Below are 21,248 nucleotides of genomic sequence, written 5' to 3' on the forward strand. Positions count from 1 at the left end.
TTTTTTTCAAACAAAAATGGGAGTTGAAGTAATTGATTTGTTTCCCCTCAATAGCAGTCAAAATATTAAAAGGTGTTTGGAATCAGACTGACGTGCAAAAGATTGTTCAGCACAGCCCAGATAATCGAATAGAGCCTATGAACAAACATTATTGTTTAACAGTCTCATCATTTCCCAAACTGCCCGATTATTAATATGAAGTTAAAGAGACGAGAAACACTGTGAAACTTAAATCCCAGATTAGCTGCTCAAGCAGAATCCGATCTCCATGAGTTGATCTTGTTTCTGAAAACTTGGCCGCTAACACTCTGGCTCTCCGCTGCCCTTCCTCCTGCAAATCGCACTGATAAGTAAACACGACACGATACTGCTCAGCCCTTTAATTCCAGAATAAATAGAGGGGAAAAGGGTCTAAGTGACGTCAGCCCTACCTGAGTCTTGGCAAACGCTAGGTCTGTCCAAATCGACAATTTTTGGCCCAAGGCGTGAATGATCAAATTATTCCCGTCGACGGGCCGACGTCAGCCCACGGATTCGTATGGGTCCAGTGTGTATCTCGGGCCAGATTGCAAATTGGACACCTAGATAGTTTGGACATGATCTGATCTGGAGCTTCGCCGGGCCTAGATTAACGACCGTAAATAGGTCTAGAAAAATTTATTTTTTTCGCTTAAGGCATTCCAACCTTCCATTCAGATTAATCTCCTAAAACTGTGTTACAACGAGGCATAAATTGGCTAGATTGCAGACTTTAAGCAAATTTGTCTTGTTTATTAAGCGTTACTTCAAATCCAAAAACAAACCAATGTCAAATACCACCACGGGATCGATCGTCGATGTGAATGCACAAGCTGATGGAGCTAAGTACTGTCTTCAAGGTTAGGAGTAAAGAGGATGTCTACGGTGATGGTCCACTCAACTCCACGGTTAATGCAGTTGTCTTCCATGGCTGGCTCACTTAGTCCTCCTCTTCTCTCCGAGCCAAAACGGAAGTTGACTTTCTATTGGATTAATGTGGGACTGCGAGAGTGACGGTATTATGAGTCTATGACGGACCAGAGAATGCAAGTATTAGGTGCTGTAGAGCGGCGCGTTATAGTGGACCATGAAGTCGAGCCCAGAGATTTTGAAATTTTAGCACAACTAAATTGAAAAAAAAAAAGAAATTTAGCAATCCACCCAAGACTTCACAAAGTCTATATAGGAAAGTGCCTACACGAGGTGGAAGGAAGACTTCTCGTAATTTAGACTATAGTACTATGAAATATTGTTCCAAACATCAATGCAAAATTTTGTAGAAATAGAAAAGGGAAGAAGAAATTAGGAGGCTTCTGTTTCACGTGCCACATTCACATAGGATTTTAATTGCTCTTGTCGCTATACGTGCTACGATGGATCGCAAATGAATTGAATCAAATAATCGAGTTTCGATTCGATTTTATCAGGAGTTTGAACTCCACGAACATTTAATTTAAAACTCGAGCTCGAGTTTGGCTTCAAATTGAAGGCTAGTCAAGTTTGAAGTCGAATCTAGATTCGAGCTTAAAAAATAAAATAATTATTTATTTTTTTAAAAAAATAAGTAAAATAATTTTTTCTCTTAATAAATGATGAAAATATTAGAAATGTGCATATATAATTTTATTATTAAAATAAAAAATTATATATATTCGTATCGATATACGAAATAACGAACTGAATTTCTCTGTATTGGACTCGACTTTGATAGGTCGACTTGATCGGCCCTCCCCAGCCGATTCGTTTGTAGCTAGCTACGTGCAACTAGGGGTGTTTTGCGAATCGAGCCGCTCGCGAGCGGCTCGAATACGAGCTCGACTCGAGCTCGTCAATATCGAGTTCGAGTCGAGCTCGAGCCAATTAAGTCGATCTCGAGTTCGAGCTCGAACTCAAAAACATTAAGTTCGTTGGCTCGCGAGCTCAATTATATTTTTATTTTTTATTTTTTATTTAATAGTAAAATTACATATATATCCCTAATATTTTATTATTTGTTAAAAAAATTATTATTTTATTCATTTTTTATAATAAATATTTATTTTTTTATTTTTTAAGCTCGAGCTCGAGCTTGATATTTTGAGCTCGTCGAGCTCGGCTCGTTTAGCCAAAATTCGGCTCGAGTTCGACTCGTTTGCACCCCTACCTGCAACATAAAGATAAGATAATAGTAAAAAGTTTTCAAGGCCAGAAACCGTCAGTTCAGTTTCACGAAGTCCAAAGATCTTGGCCCTCTATCTACCTACCGTAACATTTCCACCAACCACCATTTCCCCCCCCCCCCCCCCCCCCCCCTTTTTTTTTCCCCTTCTTCTAAGAAACGGCATGTCTTTTACATAGTATAATCAACACTGGATACTACAAGACCACTGCATTAATCATACAATAATGCAGCAGTACAAATATTTCCAACGTTTTCTAAAATTCAAAGTTGCGACAACTTCCCCTTGAGTTTCATAGCATATTAGCACTTTAGATAAATCTTTGCTATAGGCTGATGTCAAGAAAAACAAGAATGCATCTTGAAATTTTTTATTTGCAAAAAAATTTATCTCGAAATGTTTGTACAATCTTGATGTGAGCATGTAGAATGAGAGGTCAATCAAAGTAGAATAATTTCTTCCTTTGGTCTGCCATTTTTTTTTTCTTTTGGGATGCAATCTTGGTTTGCTTTTCCAATTAGAGAATGTGATCACGATTGACTTCAATTTAGTTGATGCAGATTTGACCGCATATTTGTTCCAATATTGCCTCCAGAGTATTAGTTTGCATTCCTTTTTTTTTTTTCAGTTATAAAGCTATTTTCCCTAGTCCACGAAAGTGAAGTGTATATAGTAAGTAGTATATTATTATTATTAAGTAGTGAAAGTCGCACAATAAACAAAGTCAACTAGGAGAGGTAGACAAACTAAAGCGGCAATGCTGTGTTGACCGCTGGTTGTGTCCACTCATTACTCTTGACTGCCAATTTTCCTTCTTGGGACAGGAAGCTGGTTATGCATTTCCTTTTCCTGCATTTTGTGTTTACCCAAGACCACTGCTTAGTTTCCATTCTTTTATTTAAAAAAAAAAAAAAAAAACCGAGAGCCACTTTAATTTGATCCGGTACTCAGTAGTCCACATTTGAACTGCAAAACGGAGTAAATATTTTTGCAGTCAAACAAAGCATACATATTGCAGCGTTTAATGGACCAAAATTCAACTGTTCTTTTGTCCATAGTGGACAGGTTAAAAAGCACAATGCTAAATCGCGTAAAGAACTTAGGCCATGCTTGAATTGCATGTTTTTATCGAAAAATATTATTATTTTTCGTAATTATATTTTTTTGTTATTTTTATTTTTCATATATATTAAATCGTTACAGTAATTTTTTCATGAAAAATAACGAAAAATACAATTCAAACATAACCTTATATATAACTTTTCCCTTTTGACTTGTGTGGATATATACACACACATATATATATATAAAAAACCTATCAGGATGTGTTATTTAAAAACATTCATTTGTTAAATAAAATTTTCAACTTTTTCTATTCAAGAACTCTTTCGAAAAATTATCATAACTTAGGAATGTCCTCAATATGGTGACTAGGTTCATTTTTGTTTTCCTCCTATCAAAGGAATTAGTAGTCCAATTAATTAAATTAATTTGAAAGAGGGATGAATTGGACGATTCATAAGAGAGACAGTAAATGATATGTATTGGATTCGAATGCTTTCATTTCTATTTAAAAAAAAAAATTTGTGCAGTTTAAACTCTCGCACTACCCTCAGTGTTAACCTGCGTATTTACTCAATTGCTATTCTACCAAATTCTGTATTATTGCATTTTTTGATAGACTATTAATTGTACTCATTAATGCCTACCACCTGATTCGGTAGGTAGGCAGTGGTGGTTGCCTGCCTTTCATACTGGCCTATGTTCACTCACTTCCCGCGAAAATATAAAGCTGCACTTTCCATTTTTTCCAATTAAAAATCAATTACTAAAAAAAAAAAATTCCCACCTACCTGTAACCAATCATCTATAAATAGAACTATCATTCTTCCAAGATATCCGTAGTTTCAACTCTCTCTGGATATAGCAAATAGTACCAAAATTTGCTGAAACTTTCTTGGGTTCTCTTTCAACGGTAAAGATTCAAACTTTATTTGAATTGGGATTTATTGAAATGTGTTCAGGATTATACTTGTGGTGCTTTTCGACGGCAGATCTGTTCTTTTTTTCGTATCTGGTCTGAAAATTTTGCATTGTGATCTGGGTTTGGGTATTTTTGGATCTAGGCTGCAGAATTTAACGGATGAATGGTCTTTTTTTCCTCCCTTTTTTGGTGGGGGATAGGTTGAGAAGAAATGGCACGCAGGAAGATCAGAGAGTATGATTCCAAGAGATTGTTGAAGGAGCACTTCAAGAGGCTCTCTGGTAATGAATTGGCCATTAAATCTGCCCAAGTAAGCACCTTTTTCTTATAGTACTCGAATCTCTATTGTTTTCTGGGAAGCTGTTGGTTGCCATCTTTAAAAAAAAATGCGTAATGATTTGCTCACTTTCATTATTATTGTAATAGAGTAAAGATATGATATTTATGATACTTGTCTTGGAGAAGCTTTCAATTTTTTTTCAAGGATAGAAAAGTAGCAAACCAAGTGGGATATCTGGCTTATACGGATACACGGTCTAAACTTTAGTAGCTTCATTCAGTTTTATCTTCCAATTAGTGCTGCATTTTGGAATTTGCGTTCAAAGCAATCTAATTGGACAGACGCTAAGGGAATATTGAGCCTAGTATCATGTTTGTGTTCATATTCGTCACCATACCCATTTAGACATATATATATATATATATATGTTTAATTGCAATGATTAGATAAATTGCTTAAATTGTTAGTTTGTTGATTAGTTGGTAAGCAAGAGTAATAGCTTGGAATACATCAAATTTTCAATTAAGCCTGCCTTCCTTATGAAACCAAACTATCTCAAGCTGAGTCCACTATGAAAAAAGAATCACGAATCCGCTCAAATCAAAGCATCATTTTTCCCTGTTTCTTTTTTTCATTTTTTGGTGGAAATAGATGAATGTTTCCACCTAGCAGATGGTTATGTTGACAATCTCTTCTTACCCTCTTTTGGAGTTCATAGAGGTGCTTGGGGAAATTAGGGACTTAGAGACTTCAGGAATGACAACTTTCCTATAAGTTTTTAGAGCTTTGATGCAATTATATGTTTGCTTTGGGGGGTAGACATGCTTCTATGCATAACATCTGATGTGTTCTAAAATTTGTGAGGTTGGTTATAGTGCCGATGATCGAGTTATATGAAGATCCAAATCAAAGCACTATATTTCCTTTATGATTCAGGTCACCGAGTCAACTGATTTCAATGAGCTAATTGAAAAGGAACCTTGGCTGTCCTCAATAAAACTGGTTGTGAAACCAGATATGTTGTTTGGAAAGCGAGGTAAAAGTGGGCTAGTTGCTCTGAACCTAGATCTGGCTGGAGTTGCTGCTTTTGTGAAAGAGCGCCTTGGCAAAGAGGTAATTTAGATAGTCCTTTACATGTATATTGTTTCTTTTGGCCACTTATTGTCCTTTACTGTCACATAACAGTTACCTCTACTCGCCTATCACTTCAATTTTTACCTGGATTTTGTATGTTTAACTTTTGTATACTTAATATTAAATTAACAGGTTGAGATGGGTGGTTGCAAAGGACCTATCACAACATTCATTGTTGAGCCATTTGTTCCACATAATGAGGAGTTCTACCTTAATATTGTTTCCGAGAGGCTAGGTTGCAGCTTAAGCTTCTCAGAATGTGGAGGAATTGAAATTGAAGAAAACTGGGATAAGGTATGTGAAGTGTGCTTATGTTGTGAGCTGTATAAGTGGTGCAAGATCTTTGGTCTTTATACCCTTATCTTGAAATTTATAGCACAGTATTGATGCATGATTTCACATATCCAGGTTAAGACCATCTTTGTGCCAACAGGGGTAGCCTTCACATCAGAGACATGTGCGCCACTTGTTGCCACCCTTCCATTGGAGGTAATCCCTTTGACATCATTGGGTCCTTATTGGTGGATTGTTAATTCAAACCCCTCTTTGTATGTATGGATTTTGCAAAGTAAAAGCTGTATGCTGCTGCAGATGTTTTATTATTGTACTCTAGGTTTAGAACAATATCACATTCTCTTCTCTTCTGTAAGTATTATGGGTGATTGTTTTAGATTTGAAAGTTGTGAACATGCAATTTCCTTATATGTGGCAGATTAAAAGTGTCATTGAGGAGTTCATCAAAGTGATTTACTCACTGTTTATAGGTGCGCTTTAGATAGTTCAGAAAACAATTGTACTTTTCATGTGCCCATGATGATTTGATGCCTAATTTGATTTGTCAAATGTTCCATGTTATAGATCTGGACTTCACATTCCTAGAGATGAATCCTTTCACATTGGTTGATGGAAAGCCTTATCCATTGGATATGAGAGGAGAGCTCGATGATACTGCTGCCTTTAAGAACTTCAAGAAGTACTCAAATCCTCTTTAACTGAGCATCCCTATTTTAATTCATGTTAATACAATTGCTTGATACCAATTTGAGCATTTCTGTAATGTGCTAATGTGATTTTCACTTGCAGGTGGGGAAATATTGAATTCCCAATGCCATTTGGAAGAGTAATGAGTGCTACAGAAAGTTTTATTCATGGGCTAGATGAAAAGGTATGTGTTTTTTGCACTAATGATTTGAAAATCTAGCCAAATTGACTACTTGAGTAGGAATGTTCTGGTAGTTGTAGACGCTTCAAATACCATTCAAATGCAATCAATGAGTCCAATTGACTCTCTCAATCATTTGTGCTCGTGAAATGCACTTGCTGGTGTTTATTCAGCTAAAACTTGGTATATACGTGTAAGCTTTCTTCATTAGTTCATCAAGCAATTAAATTCTGGTTTCTTGCAGACAAGTGCATCTTTGAAGTTCACAGTCTTGAATCCAATGGGACGAATTTGGACCATGGTAGCTGGAGGCGGTGCCAGTGTCATTTATGCCGATACCGTGTGTTTCTCATCCTTGCTACTTCTAACACTTGTTTTTTTTTTCTTCTTATTCTTGATGGTTATCTGAATCCTCATGTCTTCATTAACTAGGTTGGAGATCTTGGCTATGCTTCTGAGCTTGGTAACTATGCAGAATATAGCGGTGCTCCTAACGAGGAAGAGGTTTTGCAGTATGCTAGAGTTGTAATTGATGTAAGCATAATGTGGTTGCTTCAAGCTGGACATTATCCATTAGTTATAATTCATTCTTTTTAATAGATCCAATTACTATGTTCCCTATGTTGCAATCGTTTAATTATCACTTGTTTTACAGTGTGCAACTGCAAATCCTGATGGCCGTAAGAGAGCCCTTTTAATAGGTGGTGGAATTGCAAACTTCACAGATGTTGCTGCTACATTTAATGGCATCATTCGAGCTCTGAAGGAGAAGGTTTGGAAATCTTTTCCGTAGTTTTCGTAACATCTCTCTGATCCTATCAGCAGAATGATGCTAATTCAAGCATCCATATAACAGGAATCAAAGCTCAAAGCTGCAAGAATGCAACTTTATGTGAGAAGGGGCGGTCCAAATTACCAGAGGGGTCTTGCAAGGATGAGGGCTCTAGCAGAGGAAATTGGCATCCCAATTGAGGTACAAATACAGATATGAGACTGAGGCATTCATAAAAGAACAACACACAAGTTCGTACCACCACAGAACCTAACAGTATGCTGTAATTTGATTTGACTCTCATTTCTTGGTGCAGGTTTATGGACCTGAAGCTACCATGACTGGCATATGCAAACAGGCAATTGAGTGCATCAGTGCTGCGGCATAGATGGTCAAGTCTAATCATTTATCAGTTCGATCTAGTTCTTCTTCCTTTATTTCCAATCTTTTCTAGTGCAATTGTTGTAGTGGGTTATGTATGGAACACGAATCGGATTAAATTGGATTCTCATTTTTGTTATGAGTGGCCATTTGTGGTGGTCAATAGAGATGAAATTAGTTACTTAAAAAGGGGGCAGACTAGAAAAAGAAGGGTTTGCAGTTGTGCTTTTTCAGGGTTCTGGCTTGGAAAATAGCCACTTGAGTGTTGAGCCTAGGCCTTGTCTAAATCCTGAATCTTCACGAATGAAATGGAAAGGCAACTGTCAAGAAAAACTTTTTCCAAATTCAAACGGAAATGGAAAGGAAATTGGAGCTTGAACCAAGCTTCCAAATCTTCCGGCCTTAGGAAGAGTAATATTACTTTGGATTTCACTTCTCTCTTTCAATCGGATGAACTCCGGAGAAGCTGATCCCATTTCAAGCGCAATGGCCAAGCTCTTAGAGGCCCAACATCTGGAAGCCCACTTCTTAAAACAATAACATCAACGTAAAATGAAAATGACTTGTTACGACTTTCTAATGCTCGTCTAAAACGCAAGAATTGGTCTCACCACTCACATGTGAAAATGGCTCAAACAATTTCAAATGTGAATTGGCAGCTGGACGAGCTTCCACTTTTTGGGCCTACACAGGAGGCCAATTAGCCAAACATCTCAATTGGGGCGCATGAGAGCATATTATCATCAGGTCAGAGGTCCATTAAATAGGCATCAGTTCGTATCCAACATGGCCCTGTTTGCATTTGAGTTTTTTTATCGAGTTTGTTTGTTACAAGTTTTTTAAAAATTTTAAAATATATATTTTTAAAGTATACACTTTAAAATATATACTTTTAAAAGTTACAGTAACCTCAAAAAAACTTTTTAAAGTTTTTAAATTATACATTTTAAAATATTCAATAATTTATACATTTTAAAATTATTTTAAAAAACTTCTATAGTAAGCTACAGTAAAATCTTAAATAAACATTTGAAAAAATTCACTTGTCAAACAGGGCATTGTATGTCAGGGCCATAGTATGTTAGTGTAGAGTAGAGTCCCAGTCAAGTTTTACTTCATAGTTACTATTATTTTTCTTTTAGAATAACTGGACAATCTTTTCTTGAAATGACATAACCTTACAATCTTTTCTGACTCCTACATTGTGCGAGTGTGATGTTGCCTTTACCAAAACGAGCCGTAAAGGCGTCAATATACATAGAAGTAAAGTTTTTTTTTCATTTTTTATTTTTTAAGTTGAGAAAAATGGAATTTAAGAAACAGAAAGGGGAGTGGGAATTTTTTCCCTTGAATAGTAGTAAAGCATTTCTTGCATAACTCGTATTGGCTAATTGAGATGTTTGGTTAATTGGTTCTGTTTGGATTAGCTGTTTTTTGAGTTATTTTTGAAATATTTCACTGTAACAATGTATATAAAAAACTATTATTGTAAATGTTTTTAGTGGTATTTTTAGAATATATTTTAAGATATTTTTTAAAAATTAACACTAACACCCATTACCATTATCCATCACCACCACCATCTTCTTTTTGTCTCCTTCACCCTTCCTCTTCCTTCTCCTTTCTTTTCATTCTTCCTTTCTTTCCTCCTTCTCTCCCATTCCCCTCCCATTTCTCGCTACACCCCGCCCCTCCTTTCCTCGATCTGGCCTCAATTAGATTGAGGACAAAAGGGAGAGGTGAGGTGTGGTGGGGAAGGCGAAGGGAGGAGGGAAGGAGAAAGAGGGAGGGAGAGGAAAGAGAAAAAAAGAGAGGGAAGAGAAAGGGGAGGGAAAGGAAGGAGGGGATGTGGTGATGATAGATGGAAGAAGAAAGTGGTGTAGATTTTATTTTTTTCAAATTTTTTTTGTATATTTGAAGTTGTTTTTAATTTATCGTATGGATGTGGTGTTTTTGAAATTATTTTTGTTTGTATATTACTACAGTATTGTATATGAAAATTTTATTTTTTAAAAAGTGAAGAATCCAAATAGAACCTATGCATTATAATTTGCTTCAATAACGAATTTTGATAACTCTGCCTACGTCCAAAAGTACTTTAGGAAAGAAACAAACTCTCTCTTCCCAGTATCAAACATACGGGAGGAAAAGAGCCCAGATGAGTAAAATTTTCAGTAGAAGTCTGTGATCGTCCTTGCTACAAAGAGATATGTTCGGATAATTTATGTAATTTTCTTCCAGCCAGAATAGCTAATCATGGCAAACTGTATCATTATTTGCCTTGGTCTATTTTTATCAAGTTTTTGAGGTTTTCCTCTTGGCCTCGCCTGCTCATTTCGACCTCAAAGTCTTCAACTACACAATTGAATTAATCACATGTATACCCCACAACTTTAAGATATTTCATTGAATAGGAGTTAAATCACCCGAGTGTACCAGATGCACAAGGTGTAGGTGCATCTAATAAAGGTAGATGAGACGTAGATATAGCCAACAACAATAGCCAGCCAAGTTTTCCTTCTATCTGCTCGCACAAGAGTGCATTAATTGCTTTGTTGTTTGCCATTTAAGTTGATTAATCCTGTCAAGAATGAGATTTGCTGATTAATCCTATCATCCGCTCTCCACTCAGCGGATAGTGACTGAAATCTTATCTTCACGAGAAGAGATAAAAGCGGGAAAAAAAAAAAGGAAAGAAAAAAGAAAAGCTAGTATGCTTCAGAAAGTTTTGGCTAGGGACGTTTTCTTTTCCAGCTTTTGGAAATGGTGGAATTTTCGGGTGTTCAAACAACAATTGGAGCAAATTGTTTTGCTGATTTGCAAAAGTTGAGATTAGCGTATTTATCCTGTGATACATGTGCCTTAATTACGAGATTGACAACATTGAGACTCTAATTAGAAAAGAATCCTTCTTTCAAGTATCTCAAACAGTAACAAAACTTATAGTATAAGGAGAACTACAGAAAAATCCTCGAATGAATATCCTCTTTGGCCTTGGAAACTAGAATGCGCTACGCTGAAAATTTCTTTCGAAGGATTCACAACATTTTAAAAGGGGGAAAATTTTTTATATGGTGAAATAGGATCAAAAACAAATTGCTAAAAGACAAACCGCCCCTTTTGCTAATATTTTATCGAGAGAGGTCAATGCGTTGACGGCTTCAACAGAAACGGTACTGGAAGTCGGCGTTCAAGCTCGATGGCTTGAATTTGCAGAGAAGCTGAAATGGCTTTGCATTTTCTCTTCAGCCCACCCCAAGCATGCGATCCCTGAGTTTCTGTATGTTCTTAGTAGATACTTGGATCAATTTAACATTCCAAAACTTTTGCATGGTTTCAGACGCTGTGCAATGGCAAAGAACTTTGCGAGAGGCAGATATAACCGAAGGTGGATTAAATTGGTGACTTCGTCTCATTTGCGTTCAGCTAGCAATTAAATTAGAGGGACAAAATCGAACATTTGTTATTTGACCCTAAATTATATATTGGACACTATTATTGATTTGTTGAAGAATTCGTACTGAGTTTAACTAACAATAAAGTCAATTTTTTTTTGTAGTTATAACTACCGATATTAGCAGTAAACTGACTTGATTTTCTTGAATCTTTTGATACGTGTTCATAAATCATAACACATTCTAAGTTAAAAAAAAAAAAAAAAAAGAAGACGAAGGAGTCAGAAGGGAGTGTAGATGAGAGTGTAGATGAGAGGTTTTGGGTCTAACATTCATGCTTACACCATAAAAATATACCCCAAAAAAAAAAAAAAAGTTGGTCTAAACTCTAAACCATACATTTACATAACTTATTCCGAAAATCGCCTGAAGATTAAGCGCCTTCAACATGATGCAATTGTTCTGCAAGGTATGCAAAATTTGAGGCCTTCTAGTGCGCCTGTCATTTGTCAAAGCTATGGGCGGAAAATGCAAAGAAGAAGCAGCACAAGGCAAAGCAAATTTAAAACAAACCATCCTCTTGTCTTTTAATTAAAAATTTGGATAATTTCAATCATGATCATCATAGCAAAGTTTGAGACTATAAACGACCACAGTAGGGCCCCATGTTCAACATTGCATCCAACTAAAAAAACCAGAATCGTACAGATGAAAGTCTAGCTTTCTTTGTCTTGGAATCAAATGGCCACAAACATTTGAAACAATCCGCCAACGGCTGTAGGGTCCCATATTCAATGTGCATGGCAAGAAGAAAAAATGTTGTAGACCACATTTAAGTAAGCGACCAAAAAAGAAAAAAAAATCCGCAATCTTCCTCCGCCTATAAATGGTGCCCAGCCTTGAGCATCATGCCTCGTAAATGATATAGCATTCCACCTATCATTTTCTTGCCATAACGCAACAAAGCTAGCCTAGCTTGCATGTGAAAAAATGGCAATGCCAATAATAATGTTAGAAGAGGAAGATCCAATTTATGGAGACATGCTAGAGGAAACACTATCACGCGTGCCACTTATCGACTTGATCCCGACATTGCGCGTGTCAAAGTCATGGAACCAAGCAGTTCACTCCTCCCTCCTCAGCCGCAATCCGCCCAAGCCTTGGCTGATTATCCACTCCCAAGCCACTCGCCACCCCTACGCCGCCACCACCCGTGCCTACGACCCTCGTTCGCGTGTGTGGATTAAGATGTCTCAGCCCGCCTCCATCATCAGACACGCCACCGCCCTTCGATCATCCAACTCCAATTTCCTCTATATGTTGTCCCCTTCAAAGCTCTCCTTCTCCTTCGACAAGTTGAATCTTAGATGGCACCACGTGGATGCTCCACTGCTGTGGCGCGGGGACCCAATCGTCACCAAAGTTGGTGACTCAATTGTCGTCGCCGGTGGCACGTGCGACTTCGAAGACGACCCCCTCGCCGTCGAAATATACAGCATCAAGAACCGGAGCTGGCGCACCTGCGATTCCATGCCGGCGAGGTTGAAGGACTCCGCAGCTTCAACATGGCTTTCCGTGGCTGCCACGCCAGAAAAACTCTTTGTCATGGAGAAACATTCTGGTGCGACGTACTGGTTTGACTTAGATTCCAACGACTGGTCCAAACAATTCGATCTCCGTCCAGATCAACGCTGTTTTTACTCGGTCATCGGGTGCGTTAAGGAACGTTTGATTCTCGTGGGTTTGATCGGAGACGTCGAAAATGTCGAGAAAGTGAAGGTATGGGAGGTGGGTTACGATTCTAATTCCGGGTCTTTCGATCGATGCATGGAAATAGGAGAGATGCCTCGTCTGTTTGTGGAGAAGCTTGAAAGTGAAACTTTTGGAATTTCTTCGATAAATATTTGTTTAGCTGGGAGTTTTGTGTATATATACAACCCGGAGAAGGTGGAGGAGGTGGTAGCGTGTGAGCTTATCAAGGGCGGCGGATGCAATTGGGGAAGCGTGCACAACGCCGTGTCTGGTGGTGGTTGCGGGATGGAGAGGGTGGTTTTTACGTGTGCAGATGTTAAGGTGGAGCAGTTGGAACGAGCTCTGAGGGCGGAGAACCGGAGGTTCGAGGTAGTTAACGTTTGACTTTGAGTTTGACACAATAATTTGGTTGGCGGGTGGCGTTAACAGAGAGATAGATGTATCGTTTTGTGATGTAGCAGCCCAGCCCCCTGTCCTCGGTGCTCTGTCTTCACTGGAGTGGAGGTAGCAATGCATTGGGCTGGCTAGAACGGTTGGTCCATGCAATTGATGTCCCGTAGAAGTTTGATTTTAGCATTAATGAATGGGATTTGATTGTGGGACACATCTTTTAATGAATACTAAAATTTACTCTTGTGTTTTTATATACTATTCTTAAAGTTATTTAGTTAGAGTAAATCTTATATACATTGATGGTGTATATACTATCATCGTTGGATTCATGATATGTGTATAAAACTTGAATTTCAAATTTAAATTTTACATAGTTATCGTTCATCAAATGCTTACATACAGTGTATACACTATCAGTGTAGAAAAGGTTAATCCTTTTAGTAAGAGTAAATCTTATATACATTGACATTATATCAGAACCGGACCGGGTATTGACTCGATCAACCTCAGGGGTCAGGGGTCAATGGGTTCAACCGGATTCGATAGGGGTTGAACCAGATGACGTTATAGATAAAAATTATTTAAAAATTAAAATATTATATGTAAAAATACCTAATAACATGTAAATATTAATAAATGTATATTCATATATATTTGATATTTTAAATATATTTAACAAGAAAATACAAAGAAATTAGAACAATCAAGTAACAATTTATATTATTTAATGAGCATTAACAAGTTTAGAATTAAAATTATGGACTTAATTGAAAAATAATACCAAACTTTAAGAAAATATTGATAAAGTATGAAATATTTGAGATATATTAATAATTTTTAACAATTCAGGGGTCAAAACATAATATTAAAAAAATTTGAGTTTTTTTTAAATGCTGTTTGAACTTGAAAATCCGATTTTTTTAGGTCAAACCCGGATTTTGACTGGATTTGACCGGATTTTTACTTGCCCGATTTTTAAGCATAATTCGAATCGGATACTTGGCTGGTTCCCGGTTCGACCGATGTCGAACCGACCTGTCCGATCCGAGTTTTAAATCACAGTATACACTATTACTGTTAGAATCATGATATGTGTGCAAAAGTCGAAATAGTAAATGGTATAGGGTTACTGGCACAATTACGATGACCATATTTGAAACTTTCTTTTTTTGGGGGATTAACTTTAAATGATGGAAGCACGGACATAAACCAGATACCAATACATTGTACATGTGCTACTAAAGCATGGTAATGTTTGATTTTTCTACCCAAGTCAAATTAAATGCTTAATTTGGATTAGGGCTGATGTTGGACCGAATAGCTTGACTCGAGCTCGCAAGCTATTCGGTCAGCAGTTCGACTCAAGTTCGTTTTGACTGAGTTCGAGCTGCTTGATAGAAGCAACGAATCGAGCTCTAGCTTCAATATTTGGCACTCAAAGACTCGACGAGCCTAATCGAGTTTTTTTATAATATATATTTTAAATTTTAGTATTGTGAAATGTTAATAATATCCTTTATTTAAAATTATATGTAAAATATTAATTTTTATTACGTGAGATTGATTAGACTTGATTGAACTCGAATAGGCTCGATTGAGATTGATTTGAATTGATTATATTTAATTAAACTCGAGCTTGAGTTCGAACTCAAGTAACATAAATTGATGTCGAGTTCGAGCTCGAGCTCAAATTCTAAAAGCTCAACAAGCTCGAGCTCGATCTCAAATTTAGTTATTTTACCTCGAACTACTCGAGCTCGACTCGAACGCACCCCTAATTTGGATCGCCTACCCAACATCCATTGCAAACTAAATCAATTAATAGCAAAAGTTAAATGTATCAAATGAAAAGTTAAAATCGGAGTAGCGATCATTTATGGGGCCGGGGCGGGGTGGTGGTAAGTCTCATTGATGGGGTCACAAGAGATTTTCCATGACAATTCAAGCCCAATAACGCAGTGTGGCTGCAGAGATGTCACTCTGGTCGAGTCTCATCCTAAATGTTTTTTTACCAAGCCATTGCCTAGACTGTTCAAGGCCTAGGTTGAAGGCCGAATATGTCCACGAAAAAAAACTGGAACGATTTAGGTCCAACATGTTACCAGTCCATTTCTCTTTATGCCAGTCTTCCCAAAACTTGATGCTAAGAGAAACTTGCAAAGCGGTCTTGCCTTTGCATGTAGGCCATTCGTCTGCATGGAAGTTAATCTTCTTTTCTTTTTCCAATCTCGGCCCAATTTCACAAAAAGTTCTACTTATAGTTTCTTTCACATGACATCCTCCTCCTCATTATTATTATTATTATTATTAATTTTTTTTTTAATTTTTGGGGAAGATCCGTGGATGGAGGGAGGACACAGGAAGAGACCTGTTAAGTTAACCCCTACCCTTCACCTTTCTTCAAACTTATCACATCACGCAATGAATATCTACCAAAAGTTGAATATATTCCCACTTTCGATATCCCCCACGCTGCTGATTTTTTCTTTTCTTTTCTATTCCAGGTGAAAATCACCAGGAGTCTGTCTGTTAGAGGTGAAGCCACGGCCAAAAGCATGCTGGTTATTTCATCTCATGACGCCAGTAGGACCCATAAAGAAACTTGGATGCCCAGAGCAAGCGTTGACCGTTGACAAAGAGGAAGCGAAAGCAAAATATGATGATCTCGTACTGCCCTCCCATGCCCAGTTGGATCTTCTCTCAGATCAGGAAATTGTAGGATATTACTATAGATAAAGCAACGATGGATAAAAAAAAAAAAAAAGTGATCTCAAACCCACCAATATTGGAAACCCTCAATAAAAAAAAAAAGAAGGAAATTTGTTTGAACAAGTCTTAAAACATCATTTGCAGCCAAAACCATCAAAAATTATTTGGACCATACATACATACATTATACATACAATAGCAAGTAAGCAGCAGCATCGAATGCGGGCAGAGTTGCTTTGAAACATGACATTCAAACAAACATGCTACTATTGATCGTATGAGGTTCAAAAAAGGGGTCCACCTGCCCAACTACCTTTCCCCGTCTCAATCTCATTGACCCTACAAGGAATCAAATTACATCACATCCCAAAACCAAATCAGCCTCTCCCATCTCCTCCTCTCTTATTGGTTTCTCTGAGGTGTTGTCATGAGGGGAAAAATAGTAGTAGTGTGTTCTAGTACCCCAAAAAAAAAAAAAAAAAAAGGCGCATTTCATGATTAGAAATTATACAAATAGAAATGTGGGGAAACAATTACTATTTTCGTTTCGGTTTGGTTAAAAAGCTTATTTGGAGATAGGATCCAATCTTGGTATTTTGGTCATGACAAACAAATGAATTTCCTACAAATGCATTTTTGGGAGATTCTAGTGCCTCAAACTAAACTCACATATATTAAGAAGCACAGTACTACAATAATATTTGTTATAATGCATTTATTTTTCTTAAAAGAAAAAAAAACTTTTTTTAAAAAAAATATATATATAGCAATTCAATTCGGATTAGGTAAACTTTTCCTAAAAGCTGTCATCTAATGATACGATCTATCCAATGTTTGAATACTTTAGTCCAATCAGCACCTCGACACGTCCCCAGTCGTAGCGCATAAATCTTTTTGAAAAAATCGACTTCCCTTGACAGCCACTACCTTTCCGCTGGGCCCATAATTTTCCTGTTTTCATGACTTTTTTTTTTTTTGGGTTGATGCAAGCCTGTACGTCAGATATGAAGAAAACGCCTTCTCACAGATACGAACGAATGGTTCCATGAAAAGTTAAATGAAATGATCGTTTTTATCCAGAATGGGAATCTGATCCACGATATACGCAAGTAAAATTTTTGTTAATACATTTGGACGTTATCGATTAATAGTTGCATAACATCGCTTAGTGAATGCTTTTTTCTTTTAAAAAAAATTCAGAGAATGTGATATAATAGTACACTAAACTGATGTGATGTGGAGATTCACGCCTTACAAGTCCTCCCGCTGTGTAGAAAGTCCCTTACAAGTCCCTCCCCCCCCCCCCCCCCCCCCTAAATAGTGTCTGTAGGACTAGTGCACGTTGTTGCTCCTGTCGTTCGCCCAAAAAAAAAAAAAAATTACAACTAATAACGATTACATAAAGTTTTTCAGCAATTAAATTCCTATGAATATGTGTTTACTCCATCCCAAAATTAATCATGCATCTTATGTGCCCTTCTAACTCCTACTACGAGTTTGAGGGGCATTTTCCAATATATGGTACTGTCATGCTAAACGAAATATTAACACAAAGACCCTGAAGCAAAGAGTATAGCTTGGTCTTAGAATTAACTTTATTTGCGGAAGAGAGAAAAAATAGGAGGTGGTTTTTTTTTTTTTTCGTCGAGCAAATAGGAGGTACACAAATGTTACTAGGCTAAAGGGATGTTTTGACACCATTTTTTGAATTTTTTTTGTTGTAAATGAGATTTGAACCCACACCTAAATTCCACCTTGGTGACCATTGGGCCGAGCTCAGCAGTTAGGAGGTGGTAATTAAGTTCAAGCATCTTTGTATCTTGGAAAAAAAGACAAAAGAAGAGAGAGAGTACTAGGAATGTTTGGATAGCAAATTATTCCAAATAATATTTCGCTTGTATCGTAAACACATTTTTCAACCTAAATTTTTGTATTCCTAACTACCTTTTTTATCTCACATACATTGCATCATAAAAAGTACTACAGTAATTATTCCAAATAATACTCTATCCAAACAAACCCTAATTATTTCAAAGGGTTTGTTTGGAGGAACATGGCCCTGTTTAGAATCTCAAGTTTGTATGATACTAGTTTTTTAACAACTTTTGCTATGAGAATCCCAAAAAATTTATCAAAGTTTTTAATCTATACACTTCAAATCTAATACACAAAAAATTTCGCCTCAACTTTTCTTCTTTTTCCTCTCTCACCCAACCCACCACGTTACCGATCACCAGCCACCACCTTCACCACCGCTCCCGGTGCCGACACCTATTCCGGCACTGGAATCAATGCCGGCCTTCTTTTTTTTTTTTCCTCTCCCTCTCCCTCAATCTCTCTCCTCCCCTCTTTCTCCCCCGCCACCCTCCCCTTCCCGCTAGCTGCAATCTGGTCGCGTGACCAGATCGCAAAGAGAGAGGGGAAGGGGGCTGCGATCTGGTCAGGGAGAGAAAAAGCTAAAAAAAAAAATTCCGTGGCTGCAAGTTATAATACAAGTCGGAGTGTGAGAGGGAAGGGAGAGAAGAAGGAGAAGGAGAAGAGGGGGAAGAGAAAGGGAAAAAAAATTACAGGTTGCTAGGTGACCAGATAGCAACTAGGGGGAGGGGGAGGGGTGGCGGGAAAAGGGGAGGAGAGTGGGGAGAGAAAAAGCCAAAAAAAAAAAAATCCATGGCTTCACTTATTCCGGCGTCGGAGGGCGACGAGGAGGGGGAGGATAGGGAGAGAGGGAGAGGGAGGATAGGGAGAGAGGGAGAGAAAAAGCTAAAAAAAAATTCCCATGGCTGCTGGTTCTTCTACGTCAGAGGCAGAGGTGCGGGGAAGGGGGAAGGAAGAAGAAAAAGAGAGGAAAGAAAAGGAAAAATAAAGAAAGAAAGAAGGAAAAATAAAGAAATTTACAGTAATCTACAATAAAAATTTTTTTTTACAATTTTATGCAGTAATTAACAGTAAAATTTTAAACAAACACCTAAAAACTCACGTTCCAAAGGAGACCATGTTTCATTTTCACAAGATTACGGGTTCAGTTGAAATTATGGTTCTTTCATGCTCATCAACAACAACAACCCCCCCCCCCCCCTTTCTCTCTTCCCCAAAAAAGAAAAAATACCCTTGAAAACTGGAATGGAGAGAGAGTTGAATCTCGGGGAGAGGAATTGGAATTCCACTTCATTAAAACATGATGGGAAAGACTAGTGTGTGATTATGTATTGTATTAGTATAATAATCCAGGCTTATTCGGATATCAGCAACCATATAAAAACTAGAGAATATTCAGCTTTCCCAAAGCGACAAAAATACCCTGGGCCTTGGCCTTGGGGTTCGACGATTGTGCTCATTAAGGCATCCTCCATTATTTTAAATATATATGTATAAACAACTCGCATCATCCACTCCAGACAAAACAACTAATTAAACCAATTACTCACTCCTTCCTATATATATATATATATATATATATATATATATATCAACAGCCTTGTTGTTGCTTAAGCTTCGTTCTATCTACCCTTTCCTCCACCCCATATTCTTCTTCTTCTTCTGGTTCTCCTTGCATGTCTTGTCTGGCTGAAATAATCTCTTGAATATTCATCCAAACATTGAACAAACCCCAGATAGCTAAGGTCAAGCAATGAATTGATTACTACTTGTATACATTTTTCTCTTTTTTTGTTGGCAATCAATTAGGCTGCGGTCGGGAGAGAAATAATAAAATATTAATGTAAAGAGACTCCCATTAGTTAGGTCAACTAAAGCCACAGTGGCAGTTGAATGTTTTTGGGCTAAAATGTTGAAGCATATAAACTAAAAGGTTGAAGTTTGATGCCTCTTTCATATATAGTCAGTATCTTTATTATGAAGAAGTTAAACAGGCCCCATTTTCCAAATAATCAAAAAAGTGTAATGTCGTACCTAATACCTACCATACGAGAGGAGGAGCAACCATTGAATGTTTGTCTTTCAACTATTCATACAGAATTTTATTCATGCGAGAGGAGAGGGCCGGGCCAATGTCAAGAGGGATTGTATTGTAATCATGCCTAACCATATAGTTCTCTTGAATCACTTTAAAAGCGCAACGGATCTTCTGTCCCGCATCCTGTGCCATTCTCTGTCCCATTTTTTATTATATTGCTATTTCTCATTCATAAATAACATGTTTATTAATAGTTAATTAATAGTTATTGGATCTTAAGGAAGCAAAAAGGAATTAAAACATGTTATTTATGAATGAGAAATAGCAATGTAATAAAAAATGGGACAGATAATGGCACAGAATGCGGGACAGAAGATCCGTTTGCGCTTTAAAAGGGCTACGGGTCACAATTAAAAGGGCGGGCAGGTTCGAGTTGTCAAAAAGAAGTTTGGGACGTGTACGAGAGGATGAGGACAGAATTTAGAATTTAGATCCAAAGAGGCATGTGGGCGGGCATGTGTACCTGTGACCTGTGGGAGCATTTTGACAGATTCTCAATCTCTCTCTGTCTCTCCCTCTCACTTTTTACATGTCTCACGGAATCCAACAAAGAATATAACCAGCGAGAGTTGTTCTTAGTTACGTTGGACTTGTAAATAATCCTTTTTGTTTAGCCTATATATATATATATATCTTAATAATTAAATGTTGGTAGCCTAACCAATAAAATAATCTGCTACGCCAACTCCCCGCCCGTCGTCAATAGGCTTATGCCTGGTACTATTGTCAAATTGTTTGGATTACTATTTTTTTATAATTTTTGTGTAAAACAAATGTATTATAATAATTATATATATATATATATATGTATACCAGATAAAAAAATATTTAGAAAATTTGTTCGTAGAAAGGTAAAAATTCTTTTGAAAAAAATGACAATTCAAACGTAAGTCTTGGCATGTTTTGTTTTTCCTTTCTCTTTCAGTAACATCATGTGGTGTGTTTGGACAGCTGATTATTTGGTCAAATATATTTGCTGATATTAATGGATTTGTTTGGATAGTATATTATTTGGAATAATTACTGTACCACTTTTTATGATATGATGTATGTGAAATAAAAAGGTGATTGGGAATATAAAAAGGTAGGTTGAGAAATGTGTTTGTGATGCAAGTGAAATATTATTTGAAATCCAA

At 37.1% G+C, this 21,248-nt stretch overlaps 2 protein-coding genes and 1 non-coding gene across 3 annotated transcripts; 2 read left to right on the plus strand and 1 right to left on the minus strand.

Moving 5' to 3' along the window:
- Nucleotides 1-75: 75 nt before the first annotated feature.
- On the minus strand, nt 76-179 carry LOC113719761 (small nucleolar RNA Z122). The gene has a single exon (XR_003455016.2). It is a non-coding gene; the product is annotated as a small nucleolar RNA Z122 (small nucleolar RNA).
- A 3,720-nt stretch (nt 180-3,899) lies between these two features.
- Nucleotides 3,900-8,079, plus strand: LOC113719575 (ATP-citrate synthase alpha chain protein 1). Its single transcript, XM_027244800.2, has 13 exons — nt 3,900-4,152; nt 4,362-4,471; nt 5,378-5,554; nt 5,708-5,869; nt 5,984-6,064; nt 6,288-6,339; nt 6,434-6,548; nt 6,659-6,740; nt 6,982-7,077; nt 7,170-7,271; nt 7,393-7,509; nt 7,594-7,710; nt 7,826-8,079. Exons 2-13 carry the CDS (start codon nt 4,373-4,375, stop codon nt 7,895-7,897), a joined length of 1,272 nt encoding a protein of 423 aa, XP_027100601.1. The 5' UTR covers nt 3,900-4,152; nt 4,362-4,372; the 3' UTR covers nt 7,898-8,079.
- Nucleotides 8,080-12,041: 3,962 nt separating this feature from the next.
- Nucleotides 12,042-13,681, plus strand: LOC113718731 (F-box/kelch-repeat protein At1g23390). Its single transcript, XM_027243637.2, has one exon. The coding sequence runs from the start codon at nt 12,276-12,278 to the stop codon at nt 13,419-13,421; it is 1,146 nt and encodes a 381-aa protein (XP_027099438.1). The 5' UTR covers nt 12,042-12,275; the 3' UTR covers nt 13,422-13,681.
- The last annotated feature ends 7,567 nt before the right edge of the window (nt 13,682-21,248 follow it).

The sequence above is a fragment of the Coffea arabica genome, chromosome 11c (assembly GCF_036785885.1).
Source record: "Coffea arabica cultivar ET-39 chromosome 11c, Coffea Arabica ET-39 HiFi, whole genome shotgun sequence".
Taxonomy (NCBI): Eukaryota; Viridiplantae; Streptophyta; class Magnoliopsida; order Gentianales; family Rubiaceae; genus Coffea; species Coffea arabica.

Coding starts and splice junctions, on each gene's coding strand:
- LOC113719575 (XM_027244800.2), top strand. CDS start 4,373: ATGGCACGCAGGAAGATCAGAGAGTATGATTCCAAGAGATTGTTGAAG. Junction 5,555..5,707: donor AAGAGCGCCTTGGCAAAGAG/GTAATTTAGATA, acceptor TTAAATTAACAG/GTTGAGATGGGTGGTTGCAA. Junction 7,510..7,593: donor TTCGAGCTCTGAAGGAGAAG/GTTTGGAAATCT, acceptor TCCATATAACAG/GAATCAAAGCTCAAAGCTGC.
- LOC113718731 (XM_027243637.2), top strand. CDS start 12,276: ATGGCAATGCCAATAATAATGTTAGAAGAGGAAGATCCAATTTATGGA.